The sequence below is a fragment of the Haemaphysalis longicornis genome, unplaced genomic scaffold, assembly GCF_048455015.1.
Source record: "Haemaphysalis longicornis isolate Haplotype H1 unplaced genomic scaffold, Haemaphysalis longicornis Haplotype H1 scaffold_14, whole genome shotgun sequence".
Classification (NCBI taxonomy): Eukaryota; Metazoa; Arthropoda; class Arachnida; order Ixodida; family Ixodidae; genus Haemaphysalis; species Haemaphysalis longicornis.
Genome location: NW_027526245.1, coordinates 5105602 through 5130426, shown reverse-complemented (window position 1 = coordinate 5130426; position 24825 = coordinate 5105602). Strand labels below are relative to the sequence as shown.

The 24825-nt window shown below is 46.6% G+C and overlaps 1 protein-coding gene across 1 annotated transcript; it reads left to right on the top strand.

Annotated features, from left to right (window-relative positions):
- Nucleotides 1-9289: 9289 nt before the first annotated feature.
- On the top strand, nucleotides 9290-13837 carry LOC144165353 (uncharacterized). The gene is made up of 3 exons (XM_077695453.1): nucleotides 9290-9396; nucleotides 10353-11412; nucleotides 13598-13837. The coding sequence occupies exons 1-3, from the start codon at nucleotides 9290-9292 to the stop codon at nucleotides 13835-13837; spliced, it is 1407 nt and encodes a 468-aa protein (XP_077551579.1).
- The last annotated feature ends 10988 nt before the right edge of the window (nucleotides 13838-24825 follow it).

The following is a 24825-nucleotide window of genomic DNA, read 5'->3' as shown; positions in this document are numbered from 1 at the left end:
GCTGTAGAGCACACGTCCACGGCGGCGGTCAGAACTGCGATACAGTAGAGGGGGCTCAGTATCTCTAAATTGTGACAGGCCGCCTTTGGAAACTCACCCTCGTAACGTTCAACCCACGCACTCTATCAAATTAACCTTAGCTGTAATACAAGAGGAGCTCTCGGACATTACTTGGGATATCATAGGGTTAAGCGAATTTAGAAGGACAGGAAAAAGCTTCATTGAGCTCACTAGTGGGAATATTCTCTGCTACAGAGAACCCCTAGAGAAGAAACAACATGGGGCGGGATTTTTATTCCACAGAGAAACAACAGTAAACGGGTAAGATTTGTCATCGAGACTCGCAAATATCGTGATCAAGCTAAGCAAGCGATACAGGTTAAAGATAGTGCTGGCCACTGCGCCAACCACCAGCTATGAGGATGAAGCCGTAGATGGCGTCAACGAGGATGTAAAATTGAAATAAAGAAGACAACAACGAAGTTCACGATTGTGTTGGGAGAGTTTAGCGCACAGGTCGCTAAGAATCAATTTTTAGAAAGGTCAGTGGGAAACTTCGGAATAGGCAATCGCAACATTCAAAGAAATTCACTCGGGAGATTTGCACAACAAAATACTCTGAGGTTGATTAACAGTTTCGCCTACAAAGGAAAGAACAGGGAACAGACATGAAAAAGTCCCGATGGTACAACCAAAAACGAAATTGGGTTAAATTTATGGGACAACGCGAGTTTAGAGGCTTCGTGATGCCGAGGCATCACTTTTTAATTAGAAACGTCCGTCGTGTCTCTTGCTAAATTGTATGCACCTAAACGTGTGAGGCCTCAGTTTCTAAATCTTGTTTTTTGGAAATTTTCGATTATCTCTCCATCTTCAGAGCCGTAAATTTCCGAGCACGACATCGGTTCCTCGGCTTTCTACTTTTCGTATTTTTCCCGAAGGGGTGTTTTATAAAATTTTTAGTACTGAGGCATTTTTTTTTCGTTTTGCTTTTATTTTCTTAGACATGATGTGTTATACGCTTCCATTTTTTCACATGGCTTTTTTATCTGCCATTTGGTGTCCTAGCGCAGTCGTAAACGTGTTGCCCGAGAACATTCCCGGCGGAGCTTTCGGGCGGTTCTTTTTTGATGAGCTTCCTGGTTTCCAGATCCTTCAAGGCGCTCCTTGTATTCTCACCATTTTTAAATTGGCGTTGGCCGCTATTCACTCCGTTCGTTGTTCGATCAGCTGACGAGCAGCAGAAATATAGTGTTGCTGGCCCAATTGTGGCTTTAGGGCTTCTGGGTTTCTTTTTGCTTGCTTCAACCTCTCTCTTTCTCCTCTCCTGTCACTAACAGTGACGTTATTCTTTAAATACCCCCCTTTTCCTATAAACGCCCTCTCGCACTCTCCTTTGATCTGGAAAGTGTTTGTTCTTTGTTTCTATCTACCTCTTCACTCTCTCCCAATCTCCGTCTTGCTTTATCGGCCTTCTGTCTTTCTTGTCATTCATGGTACCGGTACTATTTTTGTTTCTGGTCGACGCATAATTGCAGTTGGGCCCTGACAAAAGTCGTTGTGGATGCCTAACCAGGAAATGTACATTTTTAACGGCAGAGCTGTTTACCCCAAGCCTCTCCCGAGTGTCGCACTGGAGAACTTCGAAGCCTAAAGACAAATATCTGCTTGGGACATTTCCGAGAATAAATATCGCGACTCGTACGCTATGCAAAAGGTAGCCTTACCGGTGGGCCAGCGCAAAGGCCCGAAAGGTACCGTGTTAGCGGCGGCGGGAAACCCTCGCATTTTAAAACCAGCGTCTATCCGATGGACCTATCATCGCATTCCTGGCGCACAGCATTTCCTTTGGACTCGAAGCGCGGGTGCAGGCATTGGACTTGGCCTCAGGCACTAGCTTGTGCTAGAACCGTTAACTTTGGAAGAGATTGGATAGCCTGCGGACGAAACAATCGGAGCTTGAAAGTCACGGAAAGCTTTTAGCGCAAAATTCGAAAACAAAGTTTAGGGGGAACAGTCAGGTCTCCATCAAGGGTACATTACCCACAAGCTTTACTGTTTCTCAGCCTTGCACCACTAGTGTAAGCTGCGCACATTTCTACGCTCTAAACGTAACAAGACACATCTGATGGACACCTGCGCCTCAAGGTTTACGTTTTACAGAGACGTTATAATAAAGCAGACACAACAAAACCTTTGCGAAAGGTTCACCGGTTTCTTTTCTTTCGCAATGCTCCAACCAGAGGGCCTTTCGTGGATGCCATAAAGTTATATAAATTCATAAAACAGACCGATCTTACTTTACAGGGGTATAGTGAAGAAAGCGTGGCTCTCTTATGCTCTGTTTCAGTGGAAAGAACAAGAAAAAACGTTAAACTCAAAACAAAAAAACAAAATCTTATATATCACAAGGCGAGCTATTTTACACGCACAAGAACAGAATCATGCGCGTGAGGTAACTGAAAAATAAGACAAATACGTCCGAGGATAACGTTCTGAAAATAACAAAACTAGCAGGGCTACAAATCAAATATTGGAATGTAGGAAAGACAACGCAAAGAATTCAATAACTATGTCAGACATGTAATTCGTACGTTACTCACCCTCCGACGATGCAACACTGTCTCGAAACAACACTCGCCATATTAAAATAGTCGCTTCAGTAGCTTGGCCATCCGATGGCACACATAAAGATCCGAGAATCCGGGAGCTTTGGGGGGCGTTCACCTACGTTGGTCCTAGTTGATTATGCGCGTAGGGACAAAAGGTTCCGTAGAGCCCAAGATTATTCCAATGAAACTAGGCGGACTTGGCAGGGCGTTCTTTTTTCTAAACATTCCAGAACATAATAGGACAAATACAATTTGTTCGTCGCAGCCGGACTTGACGCTTTGATACTTTTCCAATGGCCGATCAATCCCTCGCTAAACACAGTTAATGTTATGTAGTCTCTGAGAACTGGCTCGAATTCTATCGTGACCGGAAAGCAGTGGAGGTCATTTAATGTATACTTTGCCGCCGAGCCGGCGCTCCGTTATGAATGAAAGGCGAGGCTTCTTTTTAGCCCCGCGGACCGCCCAATGTCAGTGAGGCGAAGCTAGAAGCTGAAAGTTCTGTAGGCCACTATATTAATGGAAACGAAAGACGCGGAATATCAAGTGACTGTGAAAAAAACACCAAATCCTGTACGCGTGTGTTCGTCAACATAATAGCGGATATCTACTGATTTGCACTCTACGAGCGAAGCATTTCTCTAATCGTAATTTTTGGCAAGCCCTCGTGACTTCGGGGCTTCGGCAAGGCCTCGAAGAGTCCGCAATGCAGCCCTCTTTTTTGACCGGCTACCGCTCGTAAAACAGTGCCGCCAACGCCACGACAGCGCCAAGGGCAGCGCACCTGCTACAGCACAACAAAAGCCAGCGACTTCCGCATGCGAGTTTCAATATTATTAGTTTGGACTATCTTTTAGAGACTGTTGATGTGTAGACTTTTGGGGATATCCGTCGTTTATTTTCCTAATTGTCTTGTTATTATACTTTGTGTTGGTCTGTCGTCACACACCTCGTATTCCTCCGCCAGGTCGGACAGTAGCTCCTTGTTGTAAGAACAATCTGCATCACACCGGGTCATCGCTTACCACATTTTTTTACTCAAGGGCCCTAGTCCAAACACCTGCTCGTAGGCAGCTTGCCTTCTCGCCCATTTCCCTAACATTTTTTTGTCTCGGCACGTTCTCTCTTGTTACTTCACCAACGGTCATAGTTTTGTGGTAATAGTCCACGGTTAATCTAAAAAAATAAACTGCTCTGCTGTTAAGAAACGGCACGATAAGTCTTTTGATTGAGCTTCGCCAACTGTGCTTGATTCTCGTCTACGACATTGGGCTATACCCATGGCGTGATAGGATGTTCGCAAAACTAGGCAGGCGTCCAAACTTTCTTTCATTCAAGGGTTTTGCCACGTGCTTATGCAGAACTAATCGATACGAATGACCGAATCCTGTTCCTCCCATAACCTCAGTTGATTTCGGTTTATGACCTATCCCATAACAAAGGCAGCCGCAGTGCCCACACGACTACCAAAACTACCACGCAGTGCTGACTGCACCGGAAACATGACCCGAGCCTGCAGAAATTCTCCAGTCTATTTTTCAGCAGGCCTTAGAAACCCGGCTGGCCACTCAAGCCAAAAAGATCAAGATCGGATATCCGTCGCTCAACCCAATTCTAACATTGTCGCTCATGGTCTTTTTTCATGTTCAAGTGTAGACGACAGAGAAATTTCAGGCTGCAAACGACCCATGACGAATAAACAAGAGCGTGTTGTCGTGGCGCTGATTGACGACTACAGAGGTGTTGTTCCTTGATGTTCCCAGGAGCCCCACCTATTGATCGAGCTCCCAAGAAGGAAGCCCGCTTCTAAAACACCTTGTAATGGAATCGAGCGAATGAAATCAACCCCTTAAATAAATGCTTTCATAGCTCGAAATTAGAAATTTCGGGATTTTTCTGACCTATTCGTCCTTCGGACCCACTCTTCCTCGACCAGCATCGGCGCAGCACTCATGCCGAACCATGAAGCAACCATACACGCGGCTGCATATGCCAGCCGACGAATCTTAGCGACCGAGGCTCCATGCTGTACAGTACAGTTATAAGGACTTGTTCTCGATGGGCTGTGAAGGGGTTTCATACGTACATAGTATAGCAGTAAAGGCACGCATTCGTCTGTTGGTGCGGATAGTTAACAGAAAAGCCAGCTCGGGGAAGGATAAAGCGGAAAATGTCTCAGGAAATTTCTGAGGCAATTTCTGAGAAGTTTAAGGAGAAGTGCTGAGGAAGCAGCGAGCTCATTAGCATGTGTTTAAATTGCATGAGTCAAGAAAAAAAGTGCTTCTCGTCGTCCCGATCGAACCTGGGTCCTTCGCGTATGAAAACGTCGTGCATATGATGAAGCTACCATCAAATTCAGGGAGTATTGCATTTCCATTGGTTTTATAGCGTGGGCATTGGATTTGGGCTTTCGCTTCGGACCATGGCAGTCTGGATTTTGACTTAGGAGTGTGGTTTTTTGTGGTTTGATTAAATCAGTTTGGTTAAAGAAAGGTTTGCTTTTTCGTAATTTTTCTCGTAAACACGTGACCGACCTCAACAAATATAACGTAAAGCCAATGAAGACCACCGGGTCTTCTGTTTCGTCCGTCTTCCCGTCTGAATTTCGAAGGTGCCCTAATTATTCACGCCGTTCATGTTAAAAAGCGACTACCTGACACTGGCACGTATAACCTCAGCAAAGCATATTAACACCATTGTTCTGCGGTGGAGCTTGGCTCTAATGAAGTTAGACTTTCTGGTGTATTACATTATGCGTGCTAACAAGGTTGGAGCCTTTTACATGAGTGTTTCATCGTCTCTTGTCTCGCTTTCTATTTTCTACTGCCACAGTAATCCTTTATTGGATGTGGTCAGATGGATTAACTGATTTTTGCTTAAAGTTCACCTTTTATTTTCAGTTATCACAGGTTGTTATCATAACAGCTATTCATTTTCGTTGTACTCTTTCTCAACCTCAATTACATTTTTCTCAAAATGATCAGCCCTGATTCATGAAACTTACTAGTGCTGGCCCAACAGACGAAACCTATGGTACTAACACCGGATATTGGCTAATATATTTTCGCCACGTCAGTAAGCACATATAGCATGACATCAGAGGCGAAGAAATTCGTAAACAAACTACGACGTTCAACAACGTGATATGGCCTGTAAAAGGCTTCGTCTCTGTGCTTTCAAATGAAGCATCTGGTTTAATGTGATTTAATCTCTGCTTCTCAGGTTATTTGTTTGGTGAATTTTTACCAATGGGAGTTGCATAATTTCCAGCATACGCTCATGTTACCCCACCAGGTTTGCCCACTCTTGATCGCTTTCCTGAAAATTTGAACCGCACATCATTTTGGCAAGCGAGATTTACATTATCCGGTGAGGGGTGGAAGGAGGTTTTATTTTTTTCACTGCCTTTCAATACAAAAAGAAGTGGTTGTTAGTTAAAAATCACAAAGCAAATATTATAGATACAAAAACTTGAGATACATACAAAATACATACAAAAATACGTATACGTACAAAAGAAAGGTACATACAAAAACTCGAAACAATACATACAAAATAAATAACGAGAACTAAAATGTGTCACAGAAGGTTTTCGTAATCAGAGAAGTTGCAGTGTTCAGTCCAACGGGATGGGTATGTGTCGCGTTAAGGAAGAGATGTGGCGCGGGACATGACCGAGGTCAGAACATGGCAGACGATGCTGGACTGTGTGCGCAGCGGAAACAGCTGAGGAGCGGATCTTGGGGTAACGAGACTTCTAATAAAGATGTGGTTTTATGGGACGCAGTGCCTTTCTGTGGAACTGCGGCGGGGTGCAAGGACCCCGGTACCAGAAAGTGTAAGAATATTATATAATATTCAAAACCACAGCCAATCATGTAGGAAAAAATTCCTATTAGCAGATTTAAAAGCCGAGGTATTACCAAGAGTTGAAGATGAAAGGCTCTGAAATGTTTTAGCCGTCTTTACACGAAAAGAGTCTTAGAAAAATTGGCACTGGCAAAAGAGGCATTTACTTTGTTCGCATGCTCTAGGCCCGACTACAAGTATTGTTATGGAGAGAAGAGCGCTTGTTCAATATAGGTGTTCTGGTGAGAATTTTTAAAACAAAATAAGGTTCACCAATTCCCTACCGAAAAAAACAAGTTATTGAAGATCAGTACAAATTTTAAAACCAATCTTAGACCCTCTTTTAGAATGAGTTTCAGATACATGTCTACTATCAAAACCAGTTTTAAAATCGGAAGAAATTTGAGTAGATCAAATAGCGCAGTCTTTGGCTTTTCAGATTTTCTTGGAACGAATGATATAGTAAGGCAGAGCAGTGAATCGATAAAGCAGCATCTCGCTGCCGGTCTATTCTAGTGGTGCACGTCTATTCTAGTGCTGACACACTCGTGGGTGTCCATTACAGTGCCTAGTCATAATCATCTAATTGTCTGTGCGACACACCAACCCAGACCCAAACCACTCGATTGTGGAGAACCGCTTAAAGGCGCATTTAAACCTCCAACCACTGCACGGGATGTCATCGGTGGCGGCATTAAGCCCATCTGTGCTTGCATGCCCCCTTCCACCACCCACAACCCGTGCACGCCTAAACCAACACCCGAGGATGGGCACATAATCAGGCGTGACATGCACTGGTGAAGGCTGATTGAAATGACCAGACTCGATATAATATTTTTCTTTCGTTAAAAAAACAATGACCAGTTGGTCAATGGGGGCCGCCGGCGCTACAACGTCGCCCGGAATGGCTTTCAAGCTAAAGAGGAATTATGTGCTCACGCCGGCGTTCCAACCGGGCCAGTTACTGTCAACCCTCAGGGAACCACAGCAAGTGGAAAAGGTGTAATTCTAGCAGGCAACGGCCACTGCTACATTCTCGGTGGTTGTGGTGTAGGCGGCTTTCAAGCGTTTTTAAATCAATTCGCGCTGCTGTTGGTTCTCGGAAATCACCTGATACCGGCGCTACGGCCGCTGTCAACCGACTGCGCAACTCCTTAACGAGGCGTCGGTGGTGGCGAGCGGAATAACCGGTATGATAACCGCCATCAAAGAGGGGCCGGCTGTGGTGGGAAGGATCCCAAAAGCCGCGCCGAGTAAATCGGCTTCACCAAAATGAAAACTGGAACGGGATGGGGAGGGGTGGCGGGGGGTGAGACATATACTACTTTGCAGTAAAAAGCATTGGTCTAGTAAACGCATGCCACACGATTTGTATTTAAAGTCTTATAGCGGGGGTATCAGAAATTGCAGATTCTCTTCCGAAAATTGAAAAATAAACCAACAGAATTAAACAAACAAACTCTGCTTCTTTACGTCAAAAATTCAGCACAACCTTTACTAACTGTGACATTTCTAAAATATAGCAGTTCATAACAGGTTGGATCCCGCTGATATTAGTGTAGGGCGTCCAAGCCATAAATGTCCATTTAAAACGCGTTTTCGTTTAGTTCATACTTTCATTCGATCATCATTGGCTGTTTATGGTACATTTTTCAGAGACCGCGAAACACATAACTGAACCGAAACCACCAATATTTTGTTCAATTTTTTATTAAATGGCTTTACAGACTTAATCCATGGCGACGAAATGGTCCTCACATCCCGCCCAAGTATTGAAAGTTGACTCACGGGCATGGGCTCAATTTTTAGTTTATTGGTTCTTTTGGTACTTTTTGTGAATGCTAAAATAAATATTGTTACAGTGTGTCAGTAGTTAAAGAAGGAAATGTTAGTACATAGCCCCAAGCATTGCGGACATGTGCTGGGGCTCAGCTGTGAGGAAGAAGAGGTTCGGGCTAGGTCCAACGCGGTGCTCCCTTCTTTGTGTGTGTGAAATACACCTTCATTTTTACGTATTCCTCTACGTAACATCTTGGTGGAGGTGCTGGGTACGCGGCATCTTCTGTTCTTCTGGTATCGGCGACTAACGGCTGATCTTTATCGGCTGCTCACGGGATGGGGTCTGGGACGGGGGACGTGGTCGAATGCTTGTCGCAGTGGGCTGGGGCTGCCCGACGCGGCCAAAGTTCCCTCGACGATTTCGCCTATGCCGAGACGATGCGATGTGAAGGCGAGGATGGGGATACCCCGCACCCTACCAAAATGTTACGTGGCGGCAGGACCCAGATGAGACGAATGATGGGATGGGGTGAAGCGATCTATTTACAGAATGTACATAGCTGCCATGACACAGCTCGCGCAAGGTGCCCGCCAGGCGCTTCATCGTCGTCGTCATCTTTCTTGCTTGAAGGCGCTGTGAGGCATTGCCCACCTTAGTCCTGTAACATCACCCCTCGGATCATGGACGACCGTCCCGGTCGAGGCCGAGGCAACATTAGTATTGCGATGCGGATGAACAATGCGATGAAAACGTACAGTGAAGATGTTCCTGCCACCACCTATGACCATGACGTTCTTGGTGATGTCTGGCCCCAAAACAGCGATGTCCTGAATGCAGAAGCGGACCGTGTGGGGAACTCGAACCACGACAGACGAGAGGGCGCTTTTTGTGTGTGAAATACACCTTCATTTTTACGTATTCCTCTACGTAACATCTTGGTGGAGGTTGCCCGACATCCCTTACCTCTCGTCTTGCCGCTCAAATCCTCGAGGTTTCGTGACCATTCATCACGTTACTCCGCAGCGGGCGTCATATTCACCCTGCCACCATGGCTCCGCCCAGCCAGTCGGCGACCCCGCTGGTCGTCGTTACTCAGCCCCGCGAGCCTGGTTTCTTCACCGGCACTGACAACGTTGACGTCGAAGATTGGATCAAGCACTACGAGCGGATCAGCACTCACAACCGTTGGGACCCCACTATCATGCTCGCCAACCTCCCTTGCTGCTTCAGAGGTACGGCCCTCACTTGGTTTGAGACGAATGAATCCACGCTCACCAGCTGGGACGATTGTAAAGCCAAGCTTTTGGAAGAGTTCGGCAACCCTGTCGCCCACCAGTTACGCGCAAAAAGTGAACTTGCCTCCCGTGCCCAAACGTCGACCGAGCCGTACGTAGCCTACATCCACGACGTTCTGGCTCTCTGCCGTAAGGTCGATGCGAGCATGAACGAGCAGGACAAGGTCGGGCATGTGCTCAAAGGAATAGCTGACGACGCCTTTCACTTGCTAATATGCAAGGACTGTACGACAGTCGATGCTATACTGAAAGAATGCCGGCGCTTCGAGCATGCGAAGAGTCGGCGCATAACGCAGCAGTTCCAACGGCTGCCCAACACCGCTGCTACTTCTTCTTGCGACGCACCAGCCCCTCAGTCGTTTTCGCCCGCGCCTTCTTACCGCGACGCCCTAGAGCACACCGTCCAAAAGATAGTGCGCCGAGAACTTGAAGCGACAGCTCCTGCCGAAACTATGCCCCATGCCGTCACCAGCCCTGTTCCAGCCATTTCGCTCATTCAAGCTGTCGTTCGTGAGGAAATTACCAACATGGGCTTCCAGCCAGTATGCGCCGTAACTCCTGCTCTCCGCCGCAGTTATGCCCCACCCGGACCACGCAATGTGTACGGCCCTACGCGCTACCGAAACCCCGCTGAATGGAGAACTCCGGATGACAGGCCGATTTGTTTCACGTGCAGGCGTGTTGGGCACGTCGCGCGCTACTGTCGGAACCGCTGGTCCTCCAGGAGTACCTTTTGGGACGACTCCCCCGGCAACGATGGACACCGCCCAACCTCCTATCGCTCGCAGCCCCACCGTGAGACCCAATTACCAGCAGATGCTCCACCGGAGAGTACAACCTGCCAACGCCGTCGCCTGTCTCGCTCTCCGGAACCTCGTCGACTTTCGCCGCACTACTCTCGCTGTTCTTCTCCGGGAAACTAGCTGATGCAGCTCCCGGAGGTGACGCTGCATCAACGACCGACCCCGCAAACCCTCTCTTGACGTTGCCGACTGAAGACAATTTGCTAGCAGTTGAAATTGATGGAGTCCCTGTTAATGCCCTAATTGACACTGGTGCCCACATCTCCGTCATGAGTGCACAGCTGCGCTCTCGCCTCCGCAAGGTACTCACCCCTGCCCTTTCGCACGTTCGCGTTGCTGACGGAGGAACTTCGGCTGTCGCGGGTATGTGCACTGCCCGAGTGAGCATAGCTGGACACCCCGTCACTGTTATGTTCTTTGTTCTGGACAAATGCCCTCATGACGTCATTCTCGGCCGTGATTTCCTCTCAGACCATTCTGCCCTAATCGACTGTTCGACGGGTCTGCTTCGACTTGAGCTCCCACTTTCCTCCGACGACCACGCCCCACCTTTCCTCCACTTACGCTCTGATGAGCACGTTCGCCTGCCGCCTCAAGCCGCTACTTATGTCCCTCTCTCTTCAAGCATGCCCGTCCCCGATGGAGACTACGTCGTTGCGCCCGTCCTTGACGTTCTACTCACCCGAAACGTCGCCCTTCCCCATACTATTGTCTCCATACAGCAGAACCACGTCTCCTTGCCTTTCCTGAACTTCGCATTCCACACCCAGGTTCTTCCGCAAGGAATGACTGTCGCTACTGTTTGTCCGGTCTCCGATTTCCATATTTCCGCTTTTACTGTAAACACCATATCCCATCCGCCCACTTCGTCCGCTACACCTCCGCCCACCACTCAATTCGACGCTATGATTAGCCCTGACCTTTCCCCAGATCAGATACACCTTCTGCGTCAGCTGTTGGCTTCGTATGGTGACATCTTCGACTTGGAAAATCCAGTGCTGGGTCGAACTAGCCTCGTGACTCATCGAATCGACACCGGTAACGCCATCCCCATCCACAGGCGCCCGTATCGGGTATCTCGCGCTGAACGGGACGTCATCCAAGCCGAAGTTGACAAGATGCTCTCCAAGGATATTATCGAGCCTTCGTGCAGCCCCTGGGCCTCACCAGTGGTGCTGGTAAAAAAGAAAGACGGCACCTGGTGATTCTGCGTTGATTACCGGCACCTTAATCACATTACAAAAAAAGACGTCTACCCCCTACCCAGGATTGACGATGCTCTCGACTCTTTACACGGTGCTAAATATTTCTCTTCTATTGACCTTCGATCTGGCTACTGGCAGATAGCTGTTGACGAGTTGGACCGAGAGAAGACCGCTTTCGTCACACCAGACGGCCTTTACCAGTTCAAAGTAATGCCGTTCGGACTATGCAATGCTCCCGCAACGTTCGAGCGAATGATGGACTCTCTTCTTCGCGGTTTCAAATGGTCAACATGCTTATGCTACCTGGACGATGTGATAGTGTTTTCACCCTCTTTTGAAACACATCTTCAGCACCTTTCAGACATCCTCATAATATTTCGACGTGCGGGCCTCCAGCTGAACTAAAAAAAATGTCGCTTTGGCCGCCGGCAGATAACCATCCTTGGCCATCTTGTTGGCAATAATGGGGTTCAACCCGACCCTGACAAAGTACGCGCAGTCAAGCAATTCCCCGAGCCTCGCTCATCCAAGGACGTCCGCAGTTTTATTGGCCTATGCTCGTACTTCCGGCGTTTTATACGGGGGTTTGCTGACATTGCGCGCCTACTGACAGACCTTCTTAAAAAGGACGCTGAGTTCCATTGGGGTGCATCTCAAGCAGAAGCTTTTTCTAAATTGATATCCGCTCTCACCACTTCCCCTATCCTGGCCCACTTCGATCCCACTGCCGCCACCGAAGTCCGGACAGACGCTAGCGGACATGGCATTGGCGCTATCCTCGCTCAGCGACAGAACGGTAGAGACCGTGTTATTGCATACGCCAGCCGCCTCCTGACGTCCGCTGAGCAGAATTACTCAATTACGGAGAGGGAGTGCTTGGCACTGGTGTGGGCTGTAGCAAAATTTCGCCCGTATCTGTATGGACGCCCCTTTTCGGTGATAACCGACCACCACGCGATCTGTTGGCTTTCTTCTCTGAAAGATCCTACAGGACGCCTAGGTCGCTGGGCTCTGCGTCTGCAGGAGTATTCGTACACCATAGTTTATAAGTCCGGCCGCTTGCATCAAGACGCCGATTGCCTGTCCCGTTACCCGGTTGACAACCCCGACCTTGCTGTTTCGAGAAACCCAAGTAGTGTGCTCGCAATAACGGATTTGTTACGCCTTGGGGACGAGCAGCGCCGCGATCCATCTCTCAGCGCAATTATGAACCGTCTCAACTCTGGCTCCCATGACCCTTCACTGCGCCTCTTTAAGTTACGCAATGGGATCCTCTATCGCTACAACATCCGCCCCGAGGGTCAAGAGTTGCTTCCGGTCCTTCCTGAACGTCTGCGCTCGGACGTTCTCCAGCAACTCCATGACGTACCCACTGCAGGCCACCTCGGAGTTTCCCGCACCTACGACCGTGTGCGTCGTCGCTACTTCTGGCCAGGCCTTTATCGCTCTGTACGGCGTTATATGGCCTCTTGCGACCTCTGCCAACGTCGTAAAAAGCCTACCACATCCCCAGCAGGCCTTCTCCAACCGGTGGACATACCCACCGAACCATTTTTTCGTGTAGGCGTCGATCTCCTTGGTCCTTTCCCGGTATCCAGTTCGGGCAACAAGTGGATCGCGGTCGCCACTGATTATGCCACACGTTATGCAATTACACGCGCTCTCCCCACCAGCTGTGCCTCTGACGTTGCTGATTTTCTTCTCCAAGACGTCATCCTTCATCATGGCGCTCCTCGTCAGCTCCTTACTGATCGGGGCCGCTATTTCTTGTCTCGCGTTGTCGCCGATATTCTTCGTGCTTCCTCAACGCAACACAAGATCGCGACTTCTTACCACCCTCAGACGAATGGTCTCACTGAGAGACTCAATAGAACACTTACCGACATGCTCTCAATGTATGTCTCCGACGACCATCGGGATTGGGACGTGGCGTTACCGTAGGTTACATTTGCGTACAATTCGTCCCGTCTCGACACCGCTGGATATTCTCCCTTTTACCTGCTCTACGGTCGCGAGCCTGTTTTGCCACTGGACACTCTCTTGCCGCCTTCAGTTCCAACTTCGGAATATGCTCGAGCCGCAGTTGACCGTGCCGACCATGCTCGACAAGTTGCCCGCTGTCGCCTCTGCTCATCGCAGTTTTCCCAAAAGGCGCTTTACGATTCCCGCCACCGAGACCTGCAGTTCTCACCTGGGTCTCTTGTTCTTCTGTGGTCGCCGTCCCGCCGCGTGGGGCTCTCTGAAAAACTGCTGTTCCCTTACACGGGACCCTACCATGTGGTCCGTCAAGTGACTCCAGTCACCTATGAAATCTCCCAAGCCGCCCCTTCGCCAACTTACCACCTTGGAAGCGGCAAAACAGACATTGTCCACGTTTCCCGCCTCAAGCCGTACCATCGCCCTCCCACAACATCGCCCTAGGAAGCACCGAGACGGCGCTTTTTGCCGCGGGGGTTATGTTACAGTGTGTCAGTAGTTAAAGAAGGAAATGTTAGTACATAGCCCCAAGCATTGCGGACATGTGCTGGGGCTCAGCTGTGAGGAAGAAGAGGTTCGGGCTAGGTCCAACGCGGTGCTCCCTTCTTTGTGTGTGTGAAATACACCTTCATTTTTACGTATTCCTCTACGTAACAATATTGCCAAATTATTCCTCAGTTTTAAAACTGGCTCAAAGACATTGCTGCATATAGCAGGACAGTCTCGCTGACAAGCGTAGTTGCAGGACTTTAAAACTTAATTGACACCTCTTATATGAAGCACCTGATATAGCAAATAGGTAATGAAAACTCAAGATGGCTTTAAATTCAACTTACAGAGAATACCTCGAAGTTTGAGAATGCCTGTTTTAAACGCAAAACATATTTTAAACGTTCCAGATTTTTCCTTAACTCATCGTCATCATCAGCAGCATCATCGTAATCACCAGCCTATCTACGCTCACTACAGGGCAAAGACTGCTCCCATTAATCTCCAATTATCCCTGTCCTGTGCTAACTGCGACCAGTTTATCGCTGCAAACTTCTTGATCTCATCTGCCTATCTAACTTTCTGACGCCTTGCCATGCTTGCCTTCTCAACGGATCCACTCAGTTTCCCTTAATGACCAACGGTTATCTTGCCTTCGCATTACATGACCTGCCCACGTCCATTTCTTCTTCCTAATTTCTACTAATATGTCCTTAACACTTGTTTGTTCCCTGACCCACTCCGCTCTCTCCTGGTCCCTTAATGTTACACCAATAATTTATCTTTCATTGCGCGTGGAGTCGTCCTGAATGTAGGCTGAATCCTCTTAGTGAGCTTCCACATTTCTGCGCCGTAGGTGAGTACTGATAAGATGCAGCTGTCATACACTTTCTTCTTCAGGGACAATGGTAGGCTGCCATTCATTAGATTACAATGTCGGCCGTATGCACTCCACCCCATTCTTGTTCTTCCAACTATCTTTGTCTCAAGGTTGGGATCCGGGGTCACAACTTGGCCTAAGTAGATATATTTGCTTACCACTTCCACTGCCTCGCCGTCTTTCTGAAGCCGCTGTGCTGACCAGAGGTTATTTATCATTACTTTAGTTTTGCGCATTTTATTTTCAGGCCCACAGTTCTACTCTTGTTGTCTAGTGCGGTAAGCATGCTTTGCAATTCGTTCCCCGGGTTACATAGCAAGGCAACGTCATCAACAAATCTGAGATTACTGAGGTATTCTCCATTAACCCATACTCCCACCTGTTCCCAATCTGATCTTATGAATACTTCTTTTAAACATACCGTGAAAAACATCGAGGAGATTGTGTCTCCTTGCTTGAGGCCCTTCCTTATGGGTATTTTACTGCTCTCCTTATGGAGGGTGACGTGAGCTGTAGACCCATTATAAATACCCTCTAGTATTCTTACATAGTGCTCGTCTAAACCCTGGTTCCGTAATGCCTGAATGACTGCTGAGATTTCGACCGAGTCAAATGCTTTCTCATAGTCTAAAAAGGCTTATGGTTCAGTATACTCCACGCTCACACAATTCCCGCAAGGCGCTAGGAAAAATGTTCAACAGCTGTTGTTTGTTTCGCATGTGCGAACAATCCTTTACCCTTCCAGAGTTTGGCGTCCGCTCAATATATTCCTATTGTATTCTGCTGAACGAGTCCAGATTCTAGCATTCCGCGTTATAATAAAAAAACATGACTTTCAATACAGCGTTTCGGGTATCAAGAATAATTTTGGATTCACACGTCACAATTCGACGCCTCCGCAGCTGCCCCCACATTATTACTTGAATTTACTTTATTAAAGCACGAAAAGACATTCGCTTCTATACTTACGCACCATAGTTGTATCTGAGTGGAGCGTACACAATTTGAAAGTATCTGAGTTGAGCTGTCACACATCAGAGCTCGTTTTTGCCATAAGTCCCTCTGGTTGGGAATAGTTACCAAAGAACATTTGAATGTGGGCTTATGATCACGCGTGTAGATTATTAACAATTAGTCCAGAAGTCGTGGTTTTTGTTGTCCAACTTGATGGTATATGAGGTCGTGATTATTATCTGTACCCTGCAATAAGGTTTTAATGGTGCAAGGCGGTATACTCAACAAACAAAAAACCACAGGCAAAAAGTCGGTGGACAATGCCGACAAAGAAAAGGAGCAGTAAGACCAAAAGGGCAAACAGGAATCCGAGGAAACAGTATGAAGAAATATATTGGAAAGCATACATTATTGTAAATGATAAATGGCGACAACGTAGCTTAAAAGCAGATGGTCGAGCCTCGGCCATGAACAAAGTAAACTAGGTAAAAGTAAAAAACCCAGGAACAAGTCAGCCCGAGCAGTCACGCAGAATTTAAAATAACCTTTGAAAACAAATTTGCACTTTAAAAGAAGAGAACCGGGATAGTGAAGAAAGGGTAAATACCAACGAAACAACGGAAATCAGAGAATCAGTTGCAGCTGTGGGAGAAAAAGCATGCGGGAAGAACTAGCTACTAACAGAGAAAACGACGGAATTAATTTTGAGTGTAACAACAAGAAACGTTCGAGTATGGGGAGTTCTTTTTATTTACTACACCTCTCGAAATTTATTAACAGAAATAAAACAAAACAATTCATGCGTACAACAGTAAAGTGATCGAGGAAATGCTGTAGATATGGGGAAGATTAACGCAACTAAGAGGAATGTAGCTATAACCAAGACATTGTACGCACGCAAACGGGAGCACAGCAACAATACGTACAATATACCCGAGTGACATTGTGTCAAGGAAAATTACTCAGGAAATAAGTATAGCTTGCTATGTCCCACGTATCCTAAATAGAAATTTGCGAAAGCTAAGAAGGGCATGAAAGAAAGAAACACTGCAGGATACGACGGCATACCCAGCGATAATTTAAAGGGTAGGACTGGATATTACACTCGAAAGCTATGCTGGACTATTTTGAGAATGCTTAAGGGCTATAAAAGTTTGCACAGCCTAGAAAAACGCGAAAATAGTTCCGATTACAAAAATAAACAAAGCGAATGCGTTAGAAATAAACAGACATTAGTCTAGTCTCATTTCTATATAAGCTGTTTACCAGAGTAATATATGTAGGGACGTAGCAGATGGACGAAGGTTTATTTACAATCCATGCGTAACCACAGCCAAGACGTGGTGCAATGGAGGCCGGTGAGCGGTGAGCCGGGGAAAACACTTCTTCGCCCTCGTCTTCTACGTGCAAGCTTACGCCCTCGCAACATTTCCACTGCAACATAGCCTACACAGGCGATTGACTGCCGATCAACGTAAGAGAGAACCTATCGGTCGCCCTGTACCTAATACTGTAACATTATTTAACCGTATTAGTTGGAAATATGATGTAGATATTACAGAGAGCAGAAAGGATTTAGGAAAAGATAATTAACAATGAACCCCATTTATGTCGTTATGAATGGAAAAATTTGTCGAGTATAGTAAGCTCGTTCACGTGGAATTTGTAGACTATGAAAAGGCGTGTTATTCAGTAAACACCGCAGCTGTGCTTGAAGTAATAAAAAGTGCTGGATTACTGTTTTTAACTGCCCGTTCCACTCATATAGCAAGCTGGAATGACATTGGGGATGCGTTGCGCGTTCTAGAGCAAGTGGCGTTAACACAGCGGGGCTTCACTGCGCTGGCCGGCCTCGCTCCGCTGGCGAGCCTCACTGAGCTGGCCGTCGCAGAAGCTTACGCTCCGGCGCGGAATTCTAAGACAGCTGCACCTAGAGAGGCCACTGCGCTACAACAATCTGTTTTTCTTCAGTTGGAACAGAAGCGACAAAACCGCAAAAGCGCTTTCGGATATTCAAAGGTGTCACATACCTCAACGAGATTTTCAATTGACGCAAAAAAACGTTGACTCAAGCGTGAACACACTGCTATGCAGCTCCCAGAAAGAAGGCCCTGCTTTGGATATTAACGAGTTGAAGTTCTTTCACAATATTATGAACCGGTTTATCGCGTCAAAGAATAAAGTATATAAAATACGGCAATAAACTCGGCATTTTGCTTTATATGCGCGACTAAAAGATATGCTCTTGTATTTCGTTTTGGCTGATGTTTTGGCTGGATTACGTGCCAGGAACAACCAGCGAAGCGAATGACTCCCCGTGGAGGGACATGCGGTTATAGCTTTGCTGAAGACCTGTCTGCTGCTAACGCTCTCGTTGGGCTGAGGGGCCGTCGGTAGCAGAGGGGACCGTCAACCGCGGTCAGACAAAACACTTTATAGGAAGGGCAGGAAATAGAGGAAACCTATATAAGACTCCTAGATGGCATATAAAGGGCTGCGCTGTTAAAGTCATCATTCACAAACAAGCCAAAAATTTCCGATCAGAAATTTAGTAAGGTTCACTGGAGCAATGCGGGAATGTGTATAAAGAGAGTATACGTGAGTCTTTTGGGGCTTGTTGAGGACATAGTCTTGCCCAAGGAGTCAGCAGAGGATCTAAAAACGTGGACAGAGAGAACTACAAAACGAGAGCCAAGTAGTAGGACTGAACGTAAAATATGACCACACATGGAGTAACGACAACCAAACATGCCCAAATCGCCCTATAAAGATTAGGAAACGTGACGCCAGAACAAGTACTTACAAGAATGCAACTACCACGGACGAGTTGTGGTTGCGGACGCAAATTAGAAGAGAGAGATATCCGGCTCAGAATAGGCATGGGCGGGTGGTGCACTCAGAAAATACTACAATACAAAAAAAGTTAGCTACACCTTTCCCTGAAACGAAGAGTATGCAACCAATGCATCGTGTCTGTGATGGTATATTGGAAGGAAACTTGCCACCATACCAGGAAAACTTGAAAGCAAACTTAGCTCGGCCCCGTTGCCATGGAACGAAGCATCATAAAAGTAACACTTAGCAACACGAAGCGAGCTCTCGCGATGAGAGAACACACTCGAGTAGACGATATTATAGTTTGAATAAAAAAATAGACTTGTCCTGGTCATGCAGTCAAGCCAAATGTAAGCCGATGGACAACCACTGTAAGAGAGTGAATACCGAGACACGCGAATAGAACAAGGGCAGCGTCAATAATTCGAGGAAGGAAAACGCACGACACGTTGGGAGTAAAGAATAGACTAGGCAACACCTTTTGTTCTGCCTTTTTTGTGTAAGAGGGCAAGAAGAGGTATTATAAGACAGTTTCCCAACTGAAGTTTCAACGATGCTTTGAATTCTGTCACGTAGCCAAAAACGACGAGGTTTTCTGAGGGAACAAAGTTTATTGGAGCGACCTCGTGCTCCGCCAATATTCCAAAGTACAAGCAATGTCGAAGCAGCCAACAAAGCCGCTTGCGCCAACTGGTGTCGTCGAATATAATGCCGCTTCGTCTACCAAGCGAGATTTTACCTTTCAGCGTGGTTCTTTCTCCGGACTGTCGAATTCCAGTCTAGCGAAGTTAGAGCGGAACACTCTTATTCCAGCGATTATTCCAGTCTAGCGAAGTTAGAGCGAAACACTCTCCCTACCACATAGATGACCCGTACGCCACACAAACAAAATGCAAGATACTTTACTCCGCATGGAGTGCATATAAAAATGGTTCGGTGTTGCCAGACGCTAAAAACAAAACAATCAAGAACAGAAACAACGCATTCTACGCGGAATTACAGCGAGCAGTACTACTCACCGTAATTAAAATACCCGCAAACAACTGCTGGCAAATGCTCCCTATTTTTCCCACTTTTTGTGGCCTAAATAAGATACCGCGCAGACCGTCATGATTGGCGGTGAGATTACAGTTGCTCCCCCTGGCTCTGACATCGGCTTAGGGACTCGTGCCGCTGTCGACTGCTACACTGCGCTTGCGAAGAGCAGCAGTGCGTGTGTTAGAAATTGTAGGCTTTTATGCTGTAGTGCATAAAAGTGTATTTCTAGAAATTCTGTGATTTTTCCAAGTGTGACAAATGAGAATAATTTCAGGCTGTATCCCCCGCAAGTTTGCAACACACGAGGGCAGAGAGAACAATTTTCTTCAGAGCATCGATCAGTATATCGTGTGTGACTCCTCGTTTCCAGCTTATTCGCGAGCTTCAGCGCTCAGAGCTCCTCGATAAGTATTTTTCAGATGATATTATGAAGACTCAACAGTCTAATGCTACGCACCAAGCAGCCGGTCCCTACGCGTGCATCTCAAAGCAAGAAATAAACAGTCGTCTTCTATTTTATTTGTTCTTGTGGACTTGTACCACAATATTGTTTTTTTCCTTTTTGCCCAGCGCAATATTTTTCTGTACCCTTCCGAACGTATTATTAGTAGGGTTGGACAGGCGTGGGAGGCTGCAAGGATCGGGTGGATATTTTGTTTGGGTTGTATGGCATACATTCACTTCTTCATAAATTGGCTTTCTTTATGGCTGTGTGCTAGAAGCTGCATATCAACAGTGTGCGTTGTTCCTTCAGGTGCAAATACAATGACAAGGTTTGTGTTAAGCCACCGCGAACGCGCCCCAGACAACGTTGTCCAGAGTACTCGAAGGCGGCTTTTCTGCTCCGTATTGCTATCGTAACCCTCGTATTTAAAACGAAGGGTCTCTCAACGCGATCATTTAGGACATGATTACGGTATTGAAGGCTTGATATACTCGCTGACGAGCACAACAAATAGAATCCGTGCATATATTACAAGAAACGACCTGGGCAGGTCTTTATTGTTTTCCAACCCCTGCCGGCGTAAAGAACAAATCCTGGTCTATGAAATGTTAACAAGGCTGTGAACAAGTGTGAAGAAGGCTCCCGTTCGGGGTGCCCAAACGTCATTGTTTTATTTTCACTTGTGGTCGACGTATTCTTTACGATGTACTTCAAATCCTGGTCTACTCGGGATGGCGCTCCATGAATTAAAAAAAATTACTATTACTCTGTTGTCCTGGACGGAGGAGCCGACCCACTACTCAGCTAGATTATACTGTTAAACTAAGTTTACTCCTTCTTTTCCTGCTCCTCCTCTTGAGTGTAGTTTTCCCATAACGCATATCTAAATATTTAGGAATATATGGCTGAGGGAAAGCTACTGACCTATAACTCCAAGACTGAACAAACCTAGTGCTAATTGGCCAAATTTAGCGGAAAGCCCCAAGGTGGAGTAAGTTTCTGCAAAGGAAAGTTTGTAGCCCTATGGCTGCATGGAGGTGGTATCAAACTTTCCTTCGCACAAACCTACTGTTACTGTGTCTTTGCTGTAGATGTGACTCATTTTGATCAATAAACATCTATTCTCGTTAGAAGCGCGGTATAAAACCAGCACGCACCTATACGGTGAGTGAGTTATTTGTAACTAAACGTACAGTTGATGCAGCCCAAAATGCATATCAGCCTAGTGTCATGTCATGACAACGTAAAGTTATGTGATACAATAGTTTCAAGCGTTCGGGAAGGTTGCAAAAACTGTGTTACCAATCCAAACTATACTGGTAACCGAAATGCAACGCTGGACACGCCTTTTCCCTACGTTGAACTCGAGGCAGCGATCCGCACAATCACGCACAATACAGCACCAGGACATGATAAAATCACGAATAACCTAATCCGCAACCTTCCTCCTGCCACCCTCGACCAACTCCTTAACCTCATCAATGATCATTGGGCACAAGAGACGCTTTCGCCCGCGTGTAAACAAGCGGACATCTCCCTGATCCCCAAACCTGGCAAGCCAATCGAGATACCAAACTTGCGTCCTATCTCATTGACTGTGCCGCCATCGGAAAGCTCCCCTTCACAGTAAGCGGCACAGCTGTCCAGCTCTGAACCCAGCTCCCAGCTTAATGTGGTGAGAAAGGCAAAGCCCCGACTTCCAGCCAGAGCCAGGGACTTTTGGACTAAGGAGAACCCCCACAGATCTGCCTCCACCCACGGAGGAATCTTCAATAAAAGTTTGATTTTCTGTCCCTTGCCAACGTTTACCGGGAATTGTAATGCCTTCTGCCAAAGCCGACAGCCCCGAAAGCGTAGATTTTGTTTTCGTCTTGTATTTTCGTTGTTGTCGGTTACTAGCAGCTGGCTGCTACCTTTGTTCGAAAGATCGTTGAATACAGAATCTGGCGCCTAGCTCCGACTCTTCGCACTCCGCACAGGATTGGATAGGCAAGCAATGGGGCCTCGCGGGCAATGTTTCTTCCGTAGCGGTATTACAAACTATACTTTTACTCACACCTTCAAGAAGTAGTGTATGCGATGTGAATTCTACTATTCGGTTAAAAAATTACGCATACGCAAACTCTGGTGCGGGAAAGCATCAGACATCAACCGAAGGCAATGAAACAGCTGGGAGCGCGAGCCCAAATAAAGCAGACGGCAAATGCAAGAATCCCTAGGCCAACGTCGCTTTGGCGCGTTTCGCAGCGCCGCCGAAGTTCGCGCTCACCGCCAATTCATTAATCGAAACGCTGATTCCTACACATGCGGAATGCTTGGTACGAGCTAGCAAATCACTTGTGTTGCTTGATAATTCGAGAAAAATATGTAATACATATGTTACGGAGACTGATGGACGCCGCCCCCAAGCTATAACCGAAGGTATCACATTCTCCTTAAGATGTCTAACTTCAGAACTTTAGTACTACCCATGCTTTATTAGGGTTGTTTGCAGATAGGCTAAAAAGCTGTATAGAGTGTGCTCTCGTTACGACGAACACAATTAAGGCGAATTTTCGCTTATGCCGAACGATGTAGGAACGTTTGTCTGGTTTTCGGTAGTCCCACACAATGAAGAAAAATTCCGCTTCGGGTAATAAAGCCCGTACCATTTGAGCGATTCCCACGGCCTGTTGCCCTACGCGGCAAGCAATTAACTCGCTTCATCTACACAGATCACCCGTTATGGACTGCCGCCTTTCCTGCCCCTCACCCGGTTGACCACATACCGATACAAAAAAGCTGAGTGACGGATAAGCTATGGTACCGCCACCAATGATCACCGAAACTACTTTAAGTAAGCGACACAACAGGCACATCACCATTTCAGTGATCAGCACGAGCTGCTGCACTACGCGGCAAGCAATTAATTCGCTTCTTCTACCCAGGTTACCACCCGTTGTCGTTGGACACTTCTCTGTATTTGGAGGAGAAAGGCGCATAAATAAGATTACAAAAAGTAAGGAAAGCGACGACGCAGGTATTCTGTTCGCTAATGTTGAAGCTCTCCTGACCAATGCCGTTTCTCAGCGGAAGCATGTGAGCTCGCCACGGTTGGCTTCGCGAGTCTCAACGTGTCGCCGCCGAGGAAGCGAGAATTTCTCTCCCTGCAACTGATGCGTTGTTGCTTGAGGTAGCGGGAGTACGCTCTCAGTCTCCGCCTGAACTGAATAAAACCAGTCAAAGCTCTTGAAGAGTCATCTATTATGTTGTGCTCACAAATAAATAATTTATTTTCTTTTTCGTCGATTGGAAGCCTACTTCCTTCAGCGTCCTGCCGCAATACATCTGCGTGCACCTGGGCTCGTTGCGGATTCTTTTGTTGGGGGTGGGGGGGCTGCTGATAACAAAAAGTCTTAAGGAACGACGAACTTAGCATGGTGCGTTCTTATTCATCTTAACGGGAGCTCGCTGCATGTTCTTACGGTTTACTGCCCGTGTCAACGCGTTTTATATATTTTGGGAGATTTTTTGATGCCATTCCAAGGACCCATTGTTCACATCTACCTTGCAGCAAGCTCAGGGGCCGGATTTGACGCGACTGGAGCCAGATGCGAAACGGCGAATACAGCCAAGACAGACAAGTTGTCTTTGTCCTACACAAAGCGAGTTCATAGGCGATCTTGCAATGAAGTCTAAGAAATCTGTAAGCTGATCTTTTCATTACATCTGCGGCCGCTTACCGACCCTGCGTAAAATTTTGAATGCCATTCGGTGAAAGCGGAATTTGAATGTAAGCCATCAAATTGCAAACAAAATCTGGAAGAACCACGCGTTCAGTATTTTTCAGCAAAGTAAAAAATGCAATAAAATTTAATATATGTTAGGCATACGGAATGTAATATCCCGATATTGCTAAAATATTCAATTATATCTGTCCAATTAGAGTACAGGGAAATAGCTGTTTATTTTGGGCATCTTTTGTCTAGCTGCGGTTTAGTCACCCAGAGAGGAACAGGAGTATTTCCCGACATTTTTATGTGCTGCTGGCCCCGTCCTTATTTCCGTAGGTTTCGTCGGCCGCTGTTGTAGAGTGGTTCGCAGCGAATGTCGCGACATGCAAAGCGCCTCTTTGTCTCAAACATAATCTTGTATTAAGAAAAAAGTTTCATAATAATACCAGACATCTGAAATGAAGAGGAAAAGTCTACAGGTAAGCAAACTAATCAGTTCAAACTTCACTCCGCCAACTTATAACCATTAATTTAACAAAAGGTAGAATTAAATAAACAGTCATTTGAACAATACACCCCACGCACATATGCATTCCCGTATTAACTAACAGAGCCGCTGCTTCGTGCCTAATTTTTCATTGCGAGTTGAAACGCTCCCTAATCACATAGTTCCTGGGGTCGACAGAAAAAATGCAGGGTGTTATGCTATACAAAATACGAACACCCCTATTTTTTTTAAAACGCAACGATGGGTTTTCCAAACAATACAATCAGACAAAAGAATACTATTCTGTCATCAAAAACAAAGTGACAAGTATGTTTACACCTATTGTCCAATCCAGGCTGGCAGGCTAAAAAAAAGCGTCATGCGTGTGGCTACATGGCTGAACAGGGAGGCAGAACTAACGTTTCTACATAATAGTCGCTGCGGTTTTCGTGTTGAAATAAAT

Excerpts from the sequence above, each read along its gene's own strand:
- LOC144165353 (XM_077695453.1), top strand. The coding sequence starts at position 9,290 with ATGGCTCCGCCCAGCCAGTCGGCGACCCCGCTGGTCGTCGTTACTCAG. Across the intron at positions 9,397-10,352 it reads GACGTCGAAGATTGGATCAA|ATGCTCCACCGGAGAGTACA; the intron begins GCACTACGAGCG and ends AATTACCAGCAG. Across the intron at positions 11,413-13,597 it reads TCCACAGGCGCCCGTATCGG|TTCCAACTTCGGAATATGCT; the intron begins GTATCTCGCGCT and ends TGCCGCCTTCAG.